At 43.6% G+C, this 21,254-nt stretch overlaps 1 protein-coding gene across 11 annotated transcripts in view; it reads left to right on the top strand.

Annotated features, from left to right (window-relative positions):
* camta1a (calmodulin binding transcription activator 1a) overlaps positions 1-21,254 on the top strand; it is a 431,227-nt gene that overhangs the window by 248,270 nt on the left and 161,703 nt on the right. For all 11 annotated transcript variants that reach the window (XM_070544830.1, XM_070544828.1, XM_015967197.3 and 8 more), the window contains one exon: positions 137-272. In XM_070544830.1, coding sequence (XP_070400931.1) covers positions 137-272 — 136 coding nt within the window. The remainder of the gene's footprint in view (positions 1-136; positions 273-21,254) is intronic.

The raw sequence follows: 21,254 nt of genomic DNA, 5'->3' as shown, positions 1-21,254 counted from the left end.
GGAAGTCACTGGTGCGTTTTCTTCCTGCTGCAGACTGGCGGCAGGCTACTTTGTACACGTCCGTGATCCATGCTGCACTTTGCCTATGAAAAAAAGTCTCATCTCTTTTGCTTTTCGTCTGTCTGTCTTGCCTCAGGCCGCAGAATGGGTCGATGATACTGTATAACAGGAAGAAGGTGAAGTACAGAAAAGATGGCTACTGCTGGAAGAAGAGGAAAGATGGGAAGACCACGCGGGAGGATCACATGAAGTTGAAGGTGCAGGGAGTTGAGGTGAGTGAAGAAAAACAAAAGGGGAGTAAACATGGGGCTGGGAGGGAGAACCAGCCTTCGTTTTGACACAGACAAACGGAGGTCTACGCTGAGCTCTCCCCTGGCTGCAACGGAGACAGTCGCACACTGCAGTAGGCACGTGTCTCCAAGGAACCTCACCAAGAAACAATGCAGCACAACAATAGTTTTCCCTGGGAGGCCAGTGGAGTGGAACCGATTGTTTGTACCTTATTAAAGCCGTGGTTGTTGCCTTTGCTCCAGAGAGCCTCCATTAATCTTGCAGGCTGGAAGCAACTCTGTAGAGGCAAGCTTTCCCTCACCTCAGACCAAGTCACTGCCCATACCAGCTGCTGCCATTAAACTTCCAGTTGCATCTTCCCTGACTCACCTGTGGACACGGAGAGGGGGGATGCATTGTTTGATTTTGTTGTTCCTGGTAGTGATACAAGAGGGAACAATAATGGTTTAACTTGTAACAGTTCAAAGTTTGGATTCTGGCGGCTTTGACACACAAGCCCCGAAACCAGAAGAACAGGAGTTGAGGCCGAGTTTTTTCAGAGACGTGAGAGTCGGGGATTTGTGACTCCCGCTCAACACAAAAACGTGCACACATTGTACACAGAAGTGTGCACCTCAGGGAGCAGAGCTGTGCGTCTTTGTCAGACAGTGTGACAAAGACAAAGCTCGGGCATTCTACCATCAGGGGCTCTGCTCTGGTTTGTCTTCGTCTCCTCTACATATTTGTCACTCCAAGAAAACGCCTCTTCCTTCACCCAGCAAGCTCAGTGTCATCTCTGGTCCTGCAGTGCTCTGATAACCTGTTGGGACGACGCACATTCATCCTGTTGGACGATGACAAACACGCTCTGTTTATGACAGCTCTGGTTTCAAATAGAGTTCAGTGGAACAAACCGTGCATTATTATGGTTCAATTAACAGATGGACGAGGACTCCCTGCTTCACTTGTGTTTGTGACTGTAACAGGAGCAAAACGTTTAATACACTTTTTGTCAGATTGGTTTAACTAGTATGTAGACAGATCTTCAACCCTACCCTAGGCAGGGGCGGCGTTAGGCCCGGCTACTTGGGCTGAAGCCCCGGATGTTTCATGAAAAGCCCCGGATCTAAATCGCGGAAGTAACATGCAGTACCAAAGTCCAACAGAGAGGGCGCTGCTGGCAGTAGTTTGTATACAGCCTGCCTGAGCCTCCACCACTGAAGAAGAAGCCCTTCAGCAGCCGGCTTCTTCTGCACTCTCTGCCTGAAACGCATGAGTGAAGATGGACATAAGGACGTTTTTTAGACCAAAAGTACAACGACAGAACCCCAGCTTTGATGAGACTGGTGCTGACTCAGGTTTGTGAGTCTTATTTGAAAATATTTGTTGTGCTGCTGGTTTGCCTAAAGTTAGCTTACTATCAGGTAAAGTTGTTGGAGAAAGAAAGGGAATATTTACTATCATCTCACACTAAACACTAACAGGAACAATACTCTGCCCTGAAAATGCTTGATATGTGGCTTCAGATTAAACATTATGTGGTACAAGACATATATGATGTTGACTAGTGCGTGTCACGTGTGTGTGTGTGCGTGCGCGCGTGCATGTGTGTGTTAAGCCCCGGATCTTCTTCAGTCCTGAATCCGCCCCTGACCCTAGGGCATCAAGTTTCACTAATCAGACTTCTAAATCCCTAAAAAGCACTGATAATCGATCAATTGTAAGTATTGTTGTTGGTGGATTAATGATCAGGATTCTTTGGTGATTCACCTTTAGGGTTGTCACGGTATGAAAATTTAACCTCACGGTTATTGTGACCAAAATTATCACGGTTTTCGGTATTATCGCGGTATTTTTTAAACGGTGTTGCATATGTTCAGAAAGCATTGATAGTCCTGTTCTACACAAACTGAAATAGTTCTGAAAAGGTTTAACAGTGTTTATTAAACCTAAAATAACACAAAGCCTTAGCAAAAGTGCAACTTTTCACAAGTAAAGGAACAAATAGCTTCTTTTTCTGGAACATGTTACAGTAGTCAGTGCAGGTTTAAATTATACAAATCCAAACATTCGAAACATAAACAATATGTAAACAAATCAAAGAAACACCACTTGTTTTCTCATATACTTGTTTTCTTCATTATCAAAATGAAAATCTAAAACTCCAGTCCACACTTGACTTGAGCACTGTACAAGTCAACCTTAAAAAATATGTATTTAAAATAAATATCCACTTTAAACAAATTACTAAAATAACTACTACACTATGTAATCAAATCCAAATGTTCAAGTATAAATGGCATTGAATAAGTAAACAAATCAATGACAAGGAACTAATTGTATATTTCTCTTCATCATCAACAAATAAGATGCTTCATCCAGCAACAGGGTGTCCGTGACACGGTTTAAATGCTGGCAGAGGGCGCTGCGGCTGCAGTATATAGTGACTCGTTGCATTCTCCCTCAACCAAAAGTCCTCGCGTCATGCATTTCAGCTAAAATGCTAATGTTAACTTACCTTGCACTGGCTGTGGAGACGTGGGTGATCGTCACGCAGATGTGCCATGAGATTTGAAGTGTTGCTGCCTTTTGCAGACACTTGTTTCCTGCACGTTCTGCAAACGGGATAGCCGTCTTCTATTAACTGTCCCTCAGCATTTTTCAGAAATCCCAAATATGCCCATACTTCCGATTTAGTCTTCTTTGAGGGCTGATGGATGTCCTGGGCGCTGCCGTCGCCTCCTTCGGCCATTATTTCAGCTTCAAAGTTTTGGTGCCATTGCAAATTAAAAAGTGCGTGTGCGCGCAGCGGGAACTTCAGCTGAAGCGACGGTGGCTGGTAAGGGTCATCGCGCCGAAACCGCGGCCACGGTAAACCCACCGAGATAATATAGTTTTTTAAAAACTGGACGGTTATTTTTATTGTCAACTTTTTTACCGGGGTTTACCGCTATACCGGTTACCGTGACAACCCTATTCACCTTCACTGGCTCTGCTAAGCTGGATGGCTAAGTTCCACTCTGTTCTGATTTATATTGTGTCTGCCATAACACACACCACTGACAGACGATAACTAGACACAGTTTACCTGTTAAGTAGAAGAAGTCAGCCCTGACTGGCCTCTTACTCCTCCTTTCCACGGGAGCCGTCAGCAGCACGTCTTGCTCGCGTGTGCTGCTGCTCGGCCCTTCCCACGAGACGCGAAGCAGCAGGGGAGCAGCTGTCACCGACAGAGCACGAAGTCACGCGACATTAGCAAACTCACGCGTAACTCTGTCAGTGAACACAACAACAATCAGGAGAAAACTACAAAAGAAATCACGTTAATAATTAGCATAAACTCACCATCTTGCCCCAAAACCGCAGATACGTCAATCCATGCGTTATCCTTCTTGGCGTTGTCTTTGTAAAAACAGGATTGGGTACTTCTCCACTTCAGTAATAAACCTTTCGTCGTCCATTATAGAAAAACAAAGGAGACCGCTAGCTAGGTGATAACTTTTTTTTTTAAAGTAAAGCAACCAGAAGGCAGTTCGTTTCTTTATTCTGAAAATCTCGGTAAGCTTTGCTCTGTTTCCGCGTCCGATTTCCTGTCTTTCCTTCCCCAAAAATGTCGAACTTGACCCGTTTCAGAGGCGTAGCGCGTAGAAAATAGACCCGGCGTGTAAGGGCCTCGACATGCTGCTCCTGAGACGCGGCCGACTCGCGCTGCTGTCGGCTCCGGTGGAAAAGGTTCTGTTGACCACAGCAGTTCCTATCAGCAGCTATGACGTGCTGCTGACGGCTCCGTCACGGCTCCGGTGGAAAGGAGGGGTTACAGACAACGTGGCAGTGCCTGTAAACAGGATATCTGGCTTCACTCTTAAACAACACAAACCAGTGGTGCACAATCAAAACCCACATCCGCACACACGGATGCACATTGCTCTGTGGACTTTTGCCGTCTCTGAAACATCTGTGTGTGTTTCTTTTCCCCATTTTCTCATATGGCAAAGACCATAATTTTAACATCACGTCTTAACGCCGCTTTGACGATAAGGACTTTTCTCAGACAGATATGCTGAAGGACAAGAGGGCTTGATTGAAGAATTGTTCCTTGGAGCTCTCGGCTTAAACAGGACGCTTGCAACAACATTCCGCTTGTTTGGCTTTCCTTTCATTCCTGATTAACCTTTGCTGCGCGTGGTTGCCTCCACTCTGAAACCTGATGCTTCAGTGGACGAAACCTTTCAGTGCTGGGTGAAACTTTTAGAGCACAGTAGAAAAAGACCCTTTAGCCCCAGCCTTCAGAGAGATAAGCTACACAGAAGCTGAAAGCTTACACTTGTTGTGTTTTCTTTACACTTAAACAGACTTTCATGAACACATAAAGACACATTCCCAGTAAATGATCATACTCTTTGGATTATTTAATTTTTGCTCTGGAATCTGCTAGGTCTGAGGTGCGTTTACTGTTAAATCCTAACAAATAACAGCTTTTACATGAGCTCAAACCCTTTTTAAAAGGCAACTCAGCAAATCGGTTAAAAAAACTAGATTGCTTGCTGAAATTGTGCAATGTGCCTTTATTGAATAAAGAATTGAAAACAGGGTCAAGGTTATGTCATTAATGAACGCGTCATCACGGCTAATTTATGTTTGGATTGTGACTTTTTATTTTCAAATATGTTGTTTTCTGTCAAAAACTCACACAACATGTTTGATTTTCCTTTAGCTGTAATGACACGGGTCCCATGGTGCAGTGCTCGGCTGTGTTCAGACTTACAACAAAACGATTCAAACTGAAAAAAAGGAGAGACTTAATTAAAAATAACCCTTGAATGGTTTAAAATCGGATTTTTTATAGCCCAGCTGACACTTGGCATTAACACTGAGTCATCGTGATTCATGGACGCACAAGCACAGAGGGCTATTCACTGAACTGCTTTCAGGCTTGTAAAGAAAAGTTTCATCTGGCGGAGCTGAATAATGCTGCGTGTGAGATGTGGAGTTAACACACGATCCAGAGGTCAGAGACCGACTTTGGACTGCAAGGCCAAATGGAAACTTATTATAAACTTGACCGTAACTTTTATTTTATATGCTGTAAATAGAAATGTTTGGATATTGGTTTTAAAAGTCAACGTGTTTCTCGGCTCACTGAATCCTCACTGACAGTTTGTAAAAAATCACTTGGAACTCAATAAAAGCTTAGAAGAAGAAGAAGAAGAAGAAGAAGAAGAAGAAGAAGAAGAAGACGAAGAAGAAGACGAAGACGAAGAAGAAGACGAAGAAGAAGACGAAGAAGAAGAAGAAATAATTTCTATAGTACCTCTCAAGATAAAAATCACGAGGCGCTTCACAAAAACTAAAAATGTGGAAATATAAAAAAGAATTTAGAATTAGCAGTTGGGCAGAAAGTTTCTGTTAGGTAACTAAATGTGGGGTAATAACCCTGGAACCTGAAATAACACACATGACAACAAGGAAGACATTTTACCCTGAGTCCCCAAAATAAAGGAGAGTTAACGCAGAGGAACCTCCTCCGAGGCCTTTCCCACGTCACTCCCATGTATTCTCAGTTAGCCAGGGGTTTTATTTAGCAAAGGATGGAGAAGGCGGGGCCTTCTCAGGTTACAGAGGTACAGAGGTTTCCTTGGAAATCCACAATCAACATCCTTGACTGCAAACGAGCTTCTCTGCTCAACCTTTCATGAACGGCCACAGTTGGCAAACACAGAGATTCGTGAAGTGTTAATAACACAAATTGGGCATCTTTTAGGCCTCAAAAAGGTACAATTATAAAAATACCCAACAGTTTCACTACAAGTGTAAGTTAATAAAATAAAAATAAAGATGCTTTTTTCTGAGAACTGTGGCTGAGTCTCCAAAGAAGTGTTGGTTCTAACATACAGAACAGTTAAGCCCACCTATGTATGAATAAATGATCTCTGATGGGAAAAGTTCTTTTAAACACGTGACTGTGGTAATCCGCCTTGATGCCTATGTATGTACACACACACACACGCACGCACGCACGCATGCACGCACGCACACACACACACACACACACATATATATATACATATATATATATATGTATGTATAAAGCCAAAAGAGTGAAAGGAGGTATTGTGTGCATCCAAACAGCCAAAGTAAACAACATTTTTTAAGTCACAAATGAATTCTACATGTGTGGAATGGTGCTGCTTGTGTTTGAAGGATAGAAACAGATCTGAAGACGTGTCCTTCAAACCCGACACCTCCCAGACTGACAGCACAAAGCGGCATGAGAGGTGATCCATCACCACTGGAACCAGCCTGTGATCAAATCTGCAACCCACCGTGCGCGTTATGTTTGCTGCCAGCAGATACAAATAGCTGACCTTTGACCTTAACTGTCTGAATGCAAAGAAAAATGATTCATAGCCATCTAGTTCTGCTTTCTACGAAACAAAATTATAGCCAATGTTCACTAAGTTAGAAACTAAAGAGTTGATATGACCTGGGCTTTACTTGGCTTTGGTTTGATTCATGCAGCGCTCTAGCTGCTCTGATTCCCCAGACACGCAGTGTTTAATAGAGGCTCTGTGGTTATTACACGGGCCAGGTTTAGTGCACGCTTGGGACGAGTGTTGTGGATGGGTCAGGCCAGTGATGTTCAGTAGCTCTGGTGAGGGAGAAGCTGAGTGTGTGGGGGCATGGGCCTCCAGGGACCTTCCAGACGCAGCCTTGCATGGCAGGAGTAGATGTCAGTGTGTGCCGCTGCTGTCCTGTCTGCCGAGCGGTGCTGGCTCAGCAGTCCGTGTAAAGCAGGGCCTTACATTTTTCTCTTTACACTCTCAGTTTCTAGCTTTCACCGCTTTTGTGAGTTTTTTTTTATCCCTATTCTTTACTTTACTGCGTTTCATTTTAAATCTTTTACATCATTCACTAGACTTTTGAACATGTCCTCTACCTTGGTGATATTTCTTCTCCATCTTCCACTTCAGTCCAGCTGCACAGTCCAGGCAGACAAAGCCTTGAGTTAGGAGGTAATGCTCCCCGTTCCCTAAAATTAGAGCACAGGGCATGTTGTGGCATTTGCGTTTAACAGGCTGTGAAATAGCAGCCAGCCTTCCTGACATCTTCCCTATTACTCCAGGTGAGCTGGCCAGACGGCTTGATAAATGAGCAAGCAGGACCCGCATGAACCAGCATGCATGTTGGGAACCTGAGAAGAAACGTCCATCAGTGGTTATCCAACCACCCTGTTCTCATGGCGCTCAAGTTGCTCACCAATTCCTGGCCACTGTCTGAATTTCAGGGGTGCCATTGCAGTCCTTCTGATCAGTACATAAAAGATTAGTCACCAGCTGCAGTTTTTGGCTGTGTAACGCTAACGAATGTGGCTGGATCGGGCCTTTAAGCTTGGTTTATGCTTGACGCATTCACTTTCCACGCGGTGATGCGGCTCGCGGATGGAACGCGCTTCACAACTCGCAGCGTTTATGGTTCGTGCGGCTCGTCTCTGCGGTGAGCCAATATTCTCCCAAACTGTAGGGGGCAGCATGGAGCTCTACGGTATGCATCCAACACTACACCATAGTAGAAGTAGAAATTACTGTTTACAACATTGCATTTCAGCATTTTTAACAGCGTCCTCGTCTTTTCCGACAGTGCGAGCCATTTCTCTCCAAGAATTATTAACAACATGTTGATCACGGTGATCTTTGAGAGCTGAATCATACAAATGTCTGTATTTACGAACCTCTGCCATACTAGTTCTTGCCGGTCCGCCATGTTTTTCCACGTCCGTCCGTCCGCGTGGTTAGAAATTTTCCGAGGTGCGCGTTGCAGAAATCTTGGGCCGTGCGGAGACGCGGTGGAGGAGCGTGGTTGTTAAAATGACGCAAAATGACACAACTTTTCCGCGCGGAGCCGTGCGGACCTCGCGGACGCGTCAAGCACAAACCAACCTTTACTCATGCACTTGGAGATCATGCCATTCTAGGATGATGCTACTGAGCAGTGACATTAGGCAGTCCTACAACACACTCAGTACACTCAACCCTTGACCCTGGTACACCTCCACTAGATAATAGACCATAATCTCACTTTGGAAGCCTTGTGCATGCTCAACACCACCGTTAGACTTATTACATACATACTTAAATGTATCTGAAGACCTTGTCAAGGAGCTGTGAAGACCATCAGTATTCACACAGATTTTCTACATTGTAAATTATTTTTCATCCCTAGCTACAGGGTGTGGTGTTATACAAGTTTAACTTGCTTTATTAAATAAAAGCAATTGCATCGTGACACAGAGGCTGCGCCAGACTTTTTGGTTGTCATCTTGTGGTCTTTTTAAGTGTAGCTGGTTCTACATCAGCACCAAATTGGTGCCATTCACTGGGCATTGAAACAAAAACCGTACTGCCTGGATTGGATCCCCCATCTAGCCCTTCTTTTCCCCGTTGTGGTGTTAACCAATCAGCATGGGACATCCAGTGTTGTTTGTCTTTAGTAGTCTGCCTGCACCTGTATCTAGTCACCTTGTCACCACATTAGCCCTCTCAGGCTCTAACTAACTTGTGATAAAAGGATGAACAGCTACGTCCTTCAGGGGTACGTCTGAGTTAAAAAATGCTCATGAAATGCGTGTGTGGAGTAACCAGGTAGGTAGGTTTAACCTGCAACGCCTGCCTCCAGAGGGTTAAGCTGTAACTCTGCTGAATACATTATAGGTGTTGAAACGTTAGTTTTTTTTATTTGGACAGAGAATCTGCATCGTAGCGTCCCACATCAAGCAGATGAATCCTTGATGTAACAGTTTTCTCTGCAGTGTAGGGCTGCAACGATTCGTCGACAAATATCGACGATAGAAATGTCGACATTGTCGCCAGACGTGTTTTTTCCGACCGAGTGAGGCATCTCACTTCATTACAATCTCTGCCGAGAGTCGCACGTGCGCAATAGCTTCTCTGCTGAGCGTCAACAGAAATGGCGGCTCCAACACAGCAGCTACGCGTACCAAAACACCTAAAGTTTGGGATTATTCTAGCCTCGATTGGGCGAACAAAAAGACGACCTGCATTTTTTGCAAAGCGGTCCTCGCGTGTCACGGCAGCACCTCGGTGATGCATGGACACTTAATGAGAAAGCACGTCGGACAGTTGAATGGAACAGAGTCTGACTCACCTCGGTAAGATTTAAATAACATGAAAGCCAACACGTGTCTGTACCGACTGGGCACTGTGCCTAACTGGTGTTAGACGGCATTTTTATTTACTTTTAGTAGGAATTGGCCCAATCTGCAGCAAAGTTCAATAAAATACCGTAAATCCTCTAATACAGGCCGGTATTCAATTAAAGGCCGGGTCTCCAATTGTGGCCGGTGTCAGAGTTAGTTTAGGTAAATAATGGCCGGTCTCTTATTGTGGCCGGGTGGAATGTAGTAACAAGCAAGTATGAGCGTCCCGGTGGCAGGGTTATAGTCCCCAAATCAACCAGCAGGAGGCAGTAGACGTTCACGCAGACCTTTATTAAGCTTTTTCTTCAACGCTTTGTAACGCTACAGACACGATCCTCTATCACGCTCCTACCACACAGAGTCACGGTGTCAGTTAACCATGCTAATTCAACCCGCTCCACAGAACACACATCACCTTCCCTGTGGCTTACATAACACTCACACAACACGCAAATCAGCACATAGGAACTAGCAGAATGATAGGAAACACATATGACACAATACCCAGAATGCACCTGGCTTACAACCCCAGCCAGGTCATTACACTATCAAGTTCAAAGAGAACGTGCTGATTATGCTGCAGAACACTCTGGAGAGCAGCAGTAGGGGGTGTATGAACTAGTCAACTTCACTATAGTGACTTTTTATGCCTGTCGTCGACTAGTCGCTGTCACGTGATAATGACCGGCAAGATGCAGCCCTCGGAAAAGACAGCAGCCTGCTGTCAGCAGGTGACAAGCTCCTGCGCTCAGGGGGTGGGGGTGGGGGGGGGGCAACGCGCTGTGCCAGACCGTAGGCACTGACATGCGATCGTTCATGTCGGTTCATTTCCTTTAATGTTTTCTGTCTTTTATTTGCGCCTGATGTGTATCGCTGCTGTGGAGCGGGGCGCATCAACTTGTCCCTGATGCGGCCGGCAAGCAGGGAGCGCTCCGCTGTTTTCGCGGTCGGTAGATCTGCCTCCTGAGCACGGCCACAGTAACAATCAGGTGTCGCCACCTCAAAAACTAATTTAACACGCGATCGTTCATGTCAGTTCATTTCCTTTAATGTTTTCTGTCTTTTATTTGCGCCTGATGCGTTTGCTGCATGCTGTGGAGCGGGGCGCTGCGCGCATCACCTTGTCCTCCGACGCACTGATCACTGATACGGCCGACAAACAGCGGCACTCCGCTGTTTTTGCGGTCGGTAGATCTTTTAGAACTGCAGTTCAAAGGTAACTCATGAGGTGAATATATATGAACCCAGGTAGCAGTTTTTCTTTAGGATTGAGAGGAGATGCAGGAAGATAATAAACAGGCAGGACAGAAAAATAGTCAAAATAAAAACAAGTTAGTTTTTGTACCTGCTGTTGCAACAAACAGACACCATTGAAGGTCATCAGAAGTGAGGAACAGAAAATGAAATAATTATTTTAATGTTTAGAGCAGCAGGAACTCCGAGAGGCTGCAGGCGCATCAGTGAGTTTGCGGCCGCTGCGCAGGGGGAGGGGGGAGAGGGCTAAAGCAGGGGGAGGGGGGAGATGGCTGAAGCAGAAACTACCGTTGTTAAAAGAAATGTGTTTAACTTTGAAAATGTGGGCGCAATTTTAATTGTCAAAAACTCCAATGAACATTAGTTCATTTTGCTCAAATGGAAATAGAGGCCTGCCTCTAATACTGGCCCTCCTTCCAATAAAGGCCTGGAGCTTGATGAGCTTGAGTCAAATAGAGGCCCGGGCCTGTATTAGAGGATTTACGGTATGCATTTTCCTTTGAAGTACCCGTCTTTCTTGTGTTTATTATCATTTTTCACATAATTAAGGCAATCTTATGCTAAATTTAAGAAAAATTTAATAATTATCCGATTAGTCGACTAATCTTTTCAATAGTCGGTGACTAGTCGACTATGAACTCATTCACTGCCAGCCGTTTCCTCATTGCTAACGGCCTTCCCTGCCAGCGTTTCTCACCGTTTTTACTGGTTTTTTAAGAGTCACAGAACGTTGCGCGCTAGGATGATGTCAATGCCAATACAACCAAAACAAAGAGGAGACTCACCTCTTACATCAGGAAGAAGCCGTGTGTTTTGAGCGTTATCCGTTCTTTCATAATCCGTTGTCGAATCGTGATCGGCAGACGCTTTTTCGGTTCGCGCCTCACTTTTTTTTACAGGAACGGCCCAAAACGATCTCCAAACACATGGATGTTCTGCTTCCTGATCATGTGACGTGTGACGTATGCAGATGAAGATCGGCTTCAGGGCTGAGATGTTTGTTCTCTCAGCGCGGGGCCTCGTTCTGATGCTCAAACAGTAAAAAAATGCAAATGACGACTTTAGTCGTCAATGGCAGTGAATGAGTTAAAATAGTCGTTAGTTGCAGCCCTACTGCGGTGACAAACCCTCTCACTTTGGCCTCATATAAACAATAAAATTAAACAACTGCACTTAACATTTGAACAGCTCCACTGCTGAGGCCTGAACTCAGAGCCTCACAACTTCCTCCCGGTCTGCGTGGACTTGAATTTCACATCAAATGTCTCCAGTGGGACAGCTGCAGACGCACTTGTCAAGAGGTTTTGGACTTTTGCCTCAGAGACAACTTTGAATGGCTAATTTGATGTTATTCTGGAGGCTGAATCAGGACTCTGTTGCCATGCTGGAGACCAGAAATAGAAGCGCCCCTTCACTTATGTTTGAAATCAGTGTGAAGCTATCAGAAGTCAACAAGACTCTCGGAGCAAGAAGAACCTTGACCCTGCTTCAGGGGGGAAAGTCCCGCAGCAACGTTGCTTCTATACCAGTGGGTCACCTGCACCGTTCTGAGACCCATAGTAACTGTATTTGATATAGCACCTTCTAGAGACCTGGAACCCCCCAAGGCACTTTACAACACAATCAGTCATTCACACATTCACACCCTGGTGGTGATGAGCTACTTTGTAGCCACAGATGCCCTGGGACGCACTGACAGAGGCGTGGCTGCTGAACACCGGTCCCTCCGAAGACCACCAGCAGGCAAGGTGGGTTAAGCGTCTTGCCCAAGGACACGACGACAGCAACAGACTGAGCAGGACTTGCACCTGCAGCCTTCTGATTACAGGGCGAGCACTTCACTCCTGTGCCACCGTCACAAGCACTCTCCACTGTCATCAATATCGGGCTTTTGGTAGAAACTTTGGCTGTTGTGGCGTATTCCTGAGTGAGGCCAACAAGGTTTTGCATCATTTAAGCCAACAACTAATTAATATGATCACTCACCATTAGTTGATCAGGTGTGCGCCTTCAAATTTTTGTGTTACCATTTGAAAAATCTGCTCAATGTTTGAAAATATTTGGTTACCACGACCCCCTGGGTAGTACATCTCATGATGTGCATGGTTGGTTCCCCTGCCCACACTGCAGCAGCAAAACAGCAAAATCAAACATTTGTGTTTGCAAACTCTTACAGATCTCTCTTCTTCCTCTTTTAAATCTCCCACCCCCCAAAGCCACCACCTATACTTAGCTGATTAGCTGTTAATGTACACTCAGCCTCCATCTCCTCCACCCCCTCTATCCTTTCTCCCCGGTATTCCTAAGCTTTAATAAACTCCCTCAAACACGGATCGATTTTCTCTTAAGTGAAGGTGGCAGTGCCTCTGACTTATTTCATTACCACAGGCTAATTATACCGATTGAAATGAGGTTCTCCTCCCAAGGTGTGCTGTGCTGCTCTGTGCTTCCGTGCTTCTCAGATCTTAATGCCGGTACAGTGCTTTACTAATTCCCTAACTCCCCTTCGGGCCTCTGCTCCACCCCTGGATCCCTTCACCCCCGCCCTCCGCTACGTAAATAATCAGCTAGTGCATCCTTAGCCCCTTTAACTTGTCATTTTATGTTGAATCCGACCTAATGTGTGATTTCAACTGTGCAACTGTGCAATGAAGGAAGGTAATGGGGCATGCTGGTGGCTCAATCGCTTCTGTTCATTGATAATAATGAAGACAAATGTCAAAACATTAGTTGCTAATGTTATAATGGAGTGGATGCTACAGGATGCTACACTGCATTGGCTTTCAATATCACATGACCTTCAACACTTCACTCCCCATGGGACAAATAACCTAGCCCGTTGTGTTGCAGCAGATCAAACATGAACACAAGAGTCAGGAAGGAGGAGACCACTCCCAGTTTTTCTGCTGGTTTCAACTTTGGGTGAGCACAGAATACAACTTCATACCCACACGGGTGGGTAGAGCTAGTAACTTTTAATCAAACTAGCTCCAAATCTGTGAAATAGAGTTTTCCTGGTTGGCTGTTTGTGCTTTCACTCGCAGCGGTAACAGCGATGCACAGATGCAGTTATCAGATCATGTGTCCACGTGAGAAGGCGCTAAGCTAACTGCTGTTTCCCGAGGAGAGGCCTCACGCGTGCTTTTGTCTGCCTCTCCTGCTCCAAGTCAGCTGTGAAATTAGGATCAGATGTTTAATGCGTGCAATACTCAAAGCAAAACGCCAAAATAAAATAAATTAGATTTTACATTTTTATTCAGACTTACTCTTTCTGCACGACAACAGACTCTCTGACGATAAATTGGCTTGCGTGTGTCGTTTTATCTCCTCTGCTGAAGACTCACTCTCGTTTTTCTGAAGGAACACGACTAGATTCTTAGTTTAGCTTTACTCTAGGATGAGTCTTAATCTTTTAAAAACCGTTTCCGTGGTTATTCGTCTCAACCGTCACACCTTTCATAATGAAACGAGACATTATTAGACAAAAAAATGGTTCATTCACTCATCTTTTCAGTTTAGATGGAGGCATCAGAAACAAAATGTGTCCATACCATTAAATTGTTGTCATTGGAATAAAAATCTGCAGCAAAAAATGTGTATTTAATAGAGATATTCTTTCTTGTTGTTGTTCTTGCTATTTTATTCAGGACAGGATGATAAAAGCAGTGATGTTCCCCAGCACAGGCTTAATGGGAGTTGTTATGTTGTTATTAGCAACCAAACTAAAGCCTTCCCACATGAAGAGCTTGCTTTCGGCCTTGGGAGCATCCACATTACTCTTGGTTTTTCTTTAAGCCCGCAGTAATTAGTTTTTGTCTCTTACATCTTCCAATTGCCAAATCACTCAGCAGCAGTTAAACCCTCGGCCTGCCTTTTACACTGACCCGGCTAGCACCCTTTGAAGTCAGCAACCCATTCGGACTCGTTTTAGACGGGTTGCTGCAGAAATCGAGTATACAGTGTTTGGAGCCTGTCAGGAAGCAGCTTCAGTCATTTAATTTGCCACTTGTTGCCTGGTGTTGTCGTGCTGAGGAATCTCCGTAGGGGCTCCCCCCACGTTGAGGAGCAAAGGGAAGACACGTTTTTGATGTAAAGGATGGGAAAATAGTTTAATTTGTTGGAGACTTTGAGGACTTTGCCTCTCACTTTTAGGCTGGATTTCATTTAGGCTTTCTTCTGAAACTCCTTCTGGGTTTGTCAAACCATTACAATTCTGAAACCTGACGGGTCTCAGCGCATGACGTAGGAAGGCACCCCGTAACCGTCTCTGGACCAGAAGCAGGCAGTTCTTTGTTCGTCTCACAATATTATTGTGTTTAATATATCGGCGTGCCGAATAAACACATTTTCACATTGGAAACCCTAAAGGGGAAAGCTAAGCAGAGCTAACACCCAATATGCAAAATGGGTGCGAGAGGTTTGTGGAAAGGGTGAATAAAACAAAACTCTGTGGGCCGTGAGCAGACTTTTTATGAATCTGTGGTCTGCACTAGTGTGTGAATCCTGCTTTTGTTTGGTCTCATGAGCCAAACGTAAACCCATGGGCAAAACGCAGCCCGAGTTTTATGTTAATGAGCACCTTTCACCAAGGCTCCTGCCCTCTGCTATTCCACAGATCCACGCCAGAATACTCTTCAGAGACTCTTCTTCCACAGAAACGCTCATAAGTGAAACAGCACGCAGTTATGCACTGAAGTCTCCCTCTCATCTAGCTCAGACCATTCCTAGGTGCTGTTCAGAGGTGGAAAGACTACTAAAATTTCCTACTTAAGTACGAGTACCAATACTTTGATAATTTTTTACTCAATTACAAGTAAAAGTACTTGCCTAAATTTTTACTTAAGTAAAAGTAAAAAGTATCGTAAACAAAATGTACTCAAAGTAAAAGTTACTTAGTTACATTTTTGTCGGCGTAAGGATGGCTACATCTAAGTAGTGCTAAATCACAACGCCAGTTCACAATTCGCTCGTGTGTGCGCGCGCACACACATACACACACGCTCAGCTTGAAGGAGGGATTTCTATCCAATCAGTGAGAACAGGACGTGCACATTGATTGGACGAGGTTTTTCTAGGATGGTAAGTTTCAATTGTGGTTAAAATTATTCTTTATTTTGAGAAAAAATAATTTTTTAAGATGCCATCAGCATGTGAGGTATCTAACCTGTCACATAATATAACAAGCCTAATGCAGTCAAACATTTCAGAAGGTGCGGGATCCAACGCACAGGAGAGGAGGGAGAGAGGAGGTAAACAGCAAGTTGAGGAACTGAACTGATGTCTTTGAGCAAAAGTGTACCCCCCCCCCCCCCCCCCCCCCCCCCCCCACGGTTTAGACGCGGCGCTCATGCAGGTGTCTCTTTCCGTTCCGACGCTGCTACACGTAATATTTTTAATTTATTAAGCCTATAATTTATTTTTACTCCGTAACGGATATGATTTAAAATGTAGCGAATTACAATTCTTTTTTAAAAACTTACTCAAGTAAAAGTAAAAGTACAGCTTTTAAAAACGACTTAAAAAGTATAAATTTACAAAAAAGCTACTCAATTACAGTAACATGAGTAAATGTAATTTGTTACTTTCCACCTCTGGTGCAGTTCATCCCTCTGAATTTAAAGGTAAATAGTTCAAAGAGAATCAAGTCATTTCAGCCTCGCTCTAACCCTCACCTGTCTCAGTGCTTCTCTAAAAGCGTGTTTGATGATCTCTAACCTGCTTTTTGCTGGTTGCAGTTCAGGTGTCTTTCTCTCTATAGGTCCGCACCAAGGGGTCAGCTTGTTTCTGGGTCTCATGTAGAATCAAAGTGGGTTTTTAGACATCCTACAAATGATCTTGTACGTTTTTCCTCAGAACGTCTCCACTAAAGCTGCAAGCTGCTCATATTTTTGCTTGTGTTTCTTCAGTATCTCTTCCCTTGTTTCAATGCCCTCGTGAAAACTGCGCTTTAACCTCAAACGTTAGTAACTGTACCACATTTCATCTGACTGCCAGATTCAAAATGTAGACTACATAGAGTCGGTAGTTCCTCACACATGCAACCACCCATGCAGGAACATTCTCACGCTCTTTTGCAACACATTTTAAAGTGAAACATGTTGTAAAAATGAATTTTGCTAAGTTTACCAGCTCCATTCAACCGTTTGGCGCTAAAGTTACAGCATGTGACCCAGAAAGCTGCTTAATGAAACAGCTGCGAGTAGGTGCTAGCTTGACTTGTGAATGATTCTTCACCCCGAGAAGGCCGTTTTTTAAACTGTAAGCCAGAATTTGGAGCAGAAACGAGGAAAAATCCTCTGTTTTCTTGCCTGTTTTGGTCCTTTATTATATTTGTGATAGGGGCATCAGCACAATCTTTGCTACAGCGATGCCAAGGAGGCAAAAGTTTTAAGGAAGCGTCAACTAGTGATATTATTTTTCTTTTATTCTGAAAGCAAGTACAGCCTCACTATGCCAAAACAACTTTTCTGCCTCATCTGCAAAAAAAAAAAATAACACGTTTATCTGTTGACGTGTGCAAGGAGATCAATTTGTTTCACTTAACTACGTCTCACGTTGGCAACAACACGAATCTCTGCCTCCCTCCTTTTTTTCCAGGCTATTTTCCTGCTGGCCACTGCTCATGGCCTATGCAATATTAAGCAGCAAAAACAGTAGTTTAGATGTAATGTGCTGCTGTGTTGCATTTAATAACGACAGAATCAAAATGTTCCCAACACTCAAACATCTGCTCTTCGAGGTAGATGTAATGAGTGGAACTGCAAAGTTCAAAGAGAATGGCTAAGTGTTTGTATGGAAATATACCGGCTGAGCAACGCTGCTTTCCTCTGAGTGATATTGCGAGGTTTGATATTTACATGAAAGGCTGGTAAAGAGGAGTCAGACTCAGGTTTAACCCTTCTGCTGCGGGCTGCAAAGGAAATACTTAAATGTGTACAAAAATCACTTGGATCAATGTTTTAAACGATTTGCAGCTGCTTTCTTCCTTTGTGTACATTTTTATGATTGAATCATGCATTTATTTGCCTTATCCAGTCTCATTTGTCTCATTATTTCCTGCAAATTTAAGCAGTCCTGTTGAACTTTTTATTAAAATGCAATTGTAAAGAGAGACTGAATCATGTGTTTAAGCCCAAGGGGCTGCTGAGCTTGCTCTGCGTTGTTCCTTGACACTGGTCCCATGTTGCTATCAGTGTCACCAAATAATGATGCGTGCAGAGAAATAAACACTGACAAGCGCCCAAACCGCTTCTCCTGCTCCGACACACAGGTGAAACGTGTTATTACATGAATATGTGCCATGAAGGCCGGTTCATTTTTACACTAAATATACACATGGGCAGATTTAACCAAACCTCGTTTCATAAACACGGCCACGTTATTGGTTGGAAAATATTTTTAAAGATGCCCAAAAAATCTCCTATTTGGTAGATGAGAACGGGGGAGAGAAGGTGGAAAAATAAATCAAAAAGTGGACTGCAGACTGTTCAGAAAAAAGGACTGATGAAAGGTGGGAAGAGGAGAATGCAAGGGAGGCTTAGAAGGTGGATGGATGGTGAAGAAGGTGGGGAGGGGGAGTGGGAAGTGGAGAGAAAACCAGAGTGAACGATATACAGCCCCTGGCAAACAGAAAACAATTGTTACACTGCCTCCCATAACCCACTTCAACCTTAAACAGCAGATTTTTTTCACTCAATTAATTTCTACACATTGGAGCAGGGGCCTTGGCTGAAGCGGGCTTTTATGTGCGTCTGCTGCTGCAAGGCCCATACACATCTCTGTCTGCCCCCAACTCTCTCCTGTTTCTCTCCATCTCCTCCGTTTTTATCTGGAGAAAAAAGATGAGCATCTTCTGAAATAGCAGGCAGGAAAAGAGGAGGTACAACGTGTGTTTTTTAATAAAAGCACATGCAACACACGCAGATACGACCACTTAGACAGTGAATCTGTGTTAAAACAGGTGTGTGAAGATGTGAGAACGGATTAAGCCATCTTGCACAGAATGATCAGCTAGGGCTGCAGCTATCGAATATTTATGTAATCGAGTACTCTTTCGAATCTTTTAGAGATTAATCGAGTACTCTAATAAATTACTCTTTTGCGTTTTTAAACCATTATATCAAATAGCATGTTATAAAACATGAAAGACCTCTTGAAATGAGAAAGCAATTGCCAGTTATTCTTCAAGTTTTATTCAAAATTAGTTTTCAAAACTTCAGCACTTCAACTTTACTTCACAGTAAACAAATGCGAGCGGCTGCGGCCCAAACAGCACCAGAACCGCTCACGGCGCATGTGCAAACACGGCTCGCCAGCTGTTTCCCTATTAACACACGTTCGTTTTAATTTCTACACTTTATTTGTCTCACACTAACAAGGATTGTCGAGAAAGCATGTTTGCCGTGGTTATGTCAAATTATACTGATCACAAAACATTTATTTACTTCCTTTTAGAGCTGAAACAACTAATCGATTTAATCGATTATAATCGATTATTAAAATAGTTAACAACTTTTTTAGTCATCGATTAGTTGTTTAATAATCATATTTTACCGCATAAAGTCTATTTTTTACCACAATCTGACATCGGTTACAATCTGTTAAATTTGCCGCCAGTGGGTGGCAGTAATGAGCCACTGATCTACCAGTGGAGCCGTAGAAGAAGAAATGAGCCAATAAGTGCCCTCGGTTTTCATGACGTATCACGTTACTGACGCTCATCTTGCTGTGAGAGATGGCGGATCAAGAAGAAATACGGAAGAAAAATAGAAGCGACAAAACAAGAGAAACCCTGGACAAAAACCTCATGAGTACTGGAGCATTTCACTCTAGATGCTTTTAAAAGACGGGTGACCTGCAAAATATGCAAAAACCATGGCACGACGGAAGCACGACGTCCCTATGTGAACATTTGAGACGAAAACATGTGGGAGCTGATGCAGCAGAGGAAAGTCCGGTGAATCCGGTAAGTAACAGAAAATAAACAAGCTAACACAGATCAAATTTGGGAGCCGAGTTCGTTATAGTGAATGTTAAACAGGTTTTTTTTGCCGCGTCAGTCTACGGCGTTCTACTTCTGATTGACTAGATGCAATCGTGAATCTCCTCCGTGTTGTGTATCATGCGCTTGCCAAATTTAGCACGTCTGTTTATAAGAATGTTCTCGTTAAGAGAAAAACGGCACAAACCCATGCTCCTCATTCAAAAAAGGACAACTCAGCGGAGAAAAATATAGAGACGAGCTGTGTCCAGGTGAATATAACGTGGCATAGTTGTACACTTTCAATTTTTAAATACAGGAGAAATTCAGAAAGTCCTTTTTTTTCCTATTAAAAGGCTGTTTTACTGTCTAACGCTGTAAAACGCCTCACAACACATTTTTATCAAAATAAATGATCACTGTATATTGTTAATTAATTCAAATAATGTAATATTGATTAAGTGTTGTAGTGTGTGTGCTGCTTTATTTTATATGTGTACTTATTTCAGTCTATTTGTGTTTCTTATGCAGAAAAAAACGAGCAACGATGGACAACTACATGGGGAACAAGACACTCACCCCCCAGCAATGAATACCGCTTACAAACTTTATTCTAGATTCTGCATTATTTTTTATGCAATTTGCCTCTTATATTTTGATGCCCAAAATTATTCTGGACTGATATTTTGCACTGTTTAGCTCATTTTACACCGCTGACTGTGTTCATGTGCAATAAAATAGATTGCAGTCAACTGCACAATTCTCTTATGTTTTTCTTTTTCTTAACTGAAATGTATTCATCACTTGTATAGGTTAAATAGCTAAACAATAACAAACCGATTAATCGATTAATCGAAAAAATAATCGACAGATTAATCGATTATGAAAATAATCGTTAGTTGCAGCCCTACTTCCTTTCGTTTTCCTCCGCCACTCATAAATACCCGTGTCCTCCTGCAGCGATCCTGAGGGACAACGGACATCGACAACAACACAGTAAAAAATCGGCGTGTTGTAAAAACTGCTATTTTTAGCACATTTTAAGTCCGACGTGTTGCTACCAGACGTACGGTGTGAGCTGAAACTGAGCGCTACAAATGAAAACGTCGCACAGTGTCTGCAGAATATATAGAAATACAGGCTAAAATGCATTATCTTGTAGAGGCTCGCTTGCAGAAGTGACATTTACATGTGGATGTTTCCTGGTCAGGTGCTGCAGCATGGAGGATGTGGTGTTGTGGTAGGCTACATCCATTTTACAGTATTTACACTGGAGTACGTTTTCCGCCTTACGACGTGAAAAATGGTCCCACAACTTTGACATGTTCTGTCTTTTTCACCCTCCACCGGGGTCCGCGTTGTCCGCCATGGCTTAAGAGAAAGTTAAGTTGCGTTCGCTACTCGCGTGTGCATTCAGTGCAGTGTGTATGTGCGTCACTTATCTCGGTCCGGGTGAAACATGACCCCGGGCGATTGCAAAGCCATGAATTAATTAAACATGAATTAAACGAAGCCTCGAGGCAGAGAATTTGACTC

The sequence above is a fragment of the Nothobranchius furzeri genome, chromosome 15 (genome assembly GCF_043380555.1).
Source record: "Nothobranchius furzeri strain GRZ-AD chromosome 15, NfurGRZ-RIMD1, whole genome shotgun sequence".
NCBI classification, from domain to species: domain Eukaryota; kingdom Metazoa; phylum Chordata; class Actinopteri; order Cyprinodontiformes; family Nothobranchiidae; genus Nothobranchius; species Nothobranchius furzeri.
This window is presented reverse-complemented; position numbering and strand designations above follow the sequence as displayed.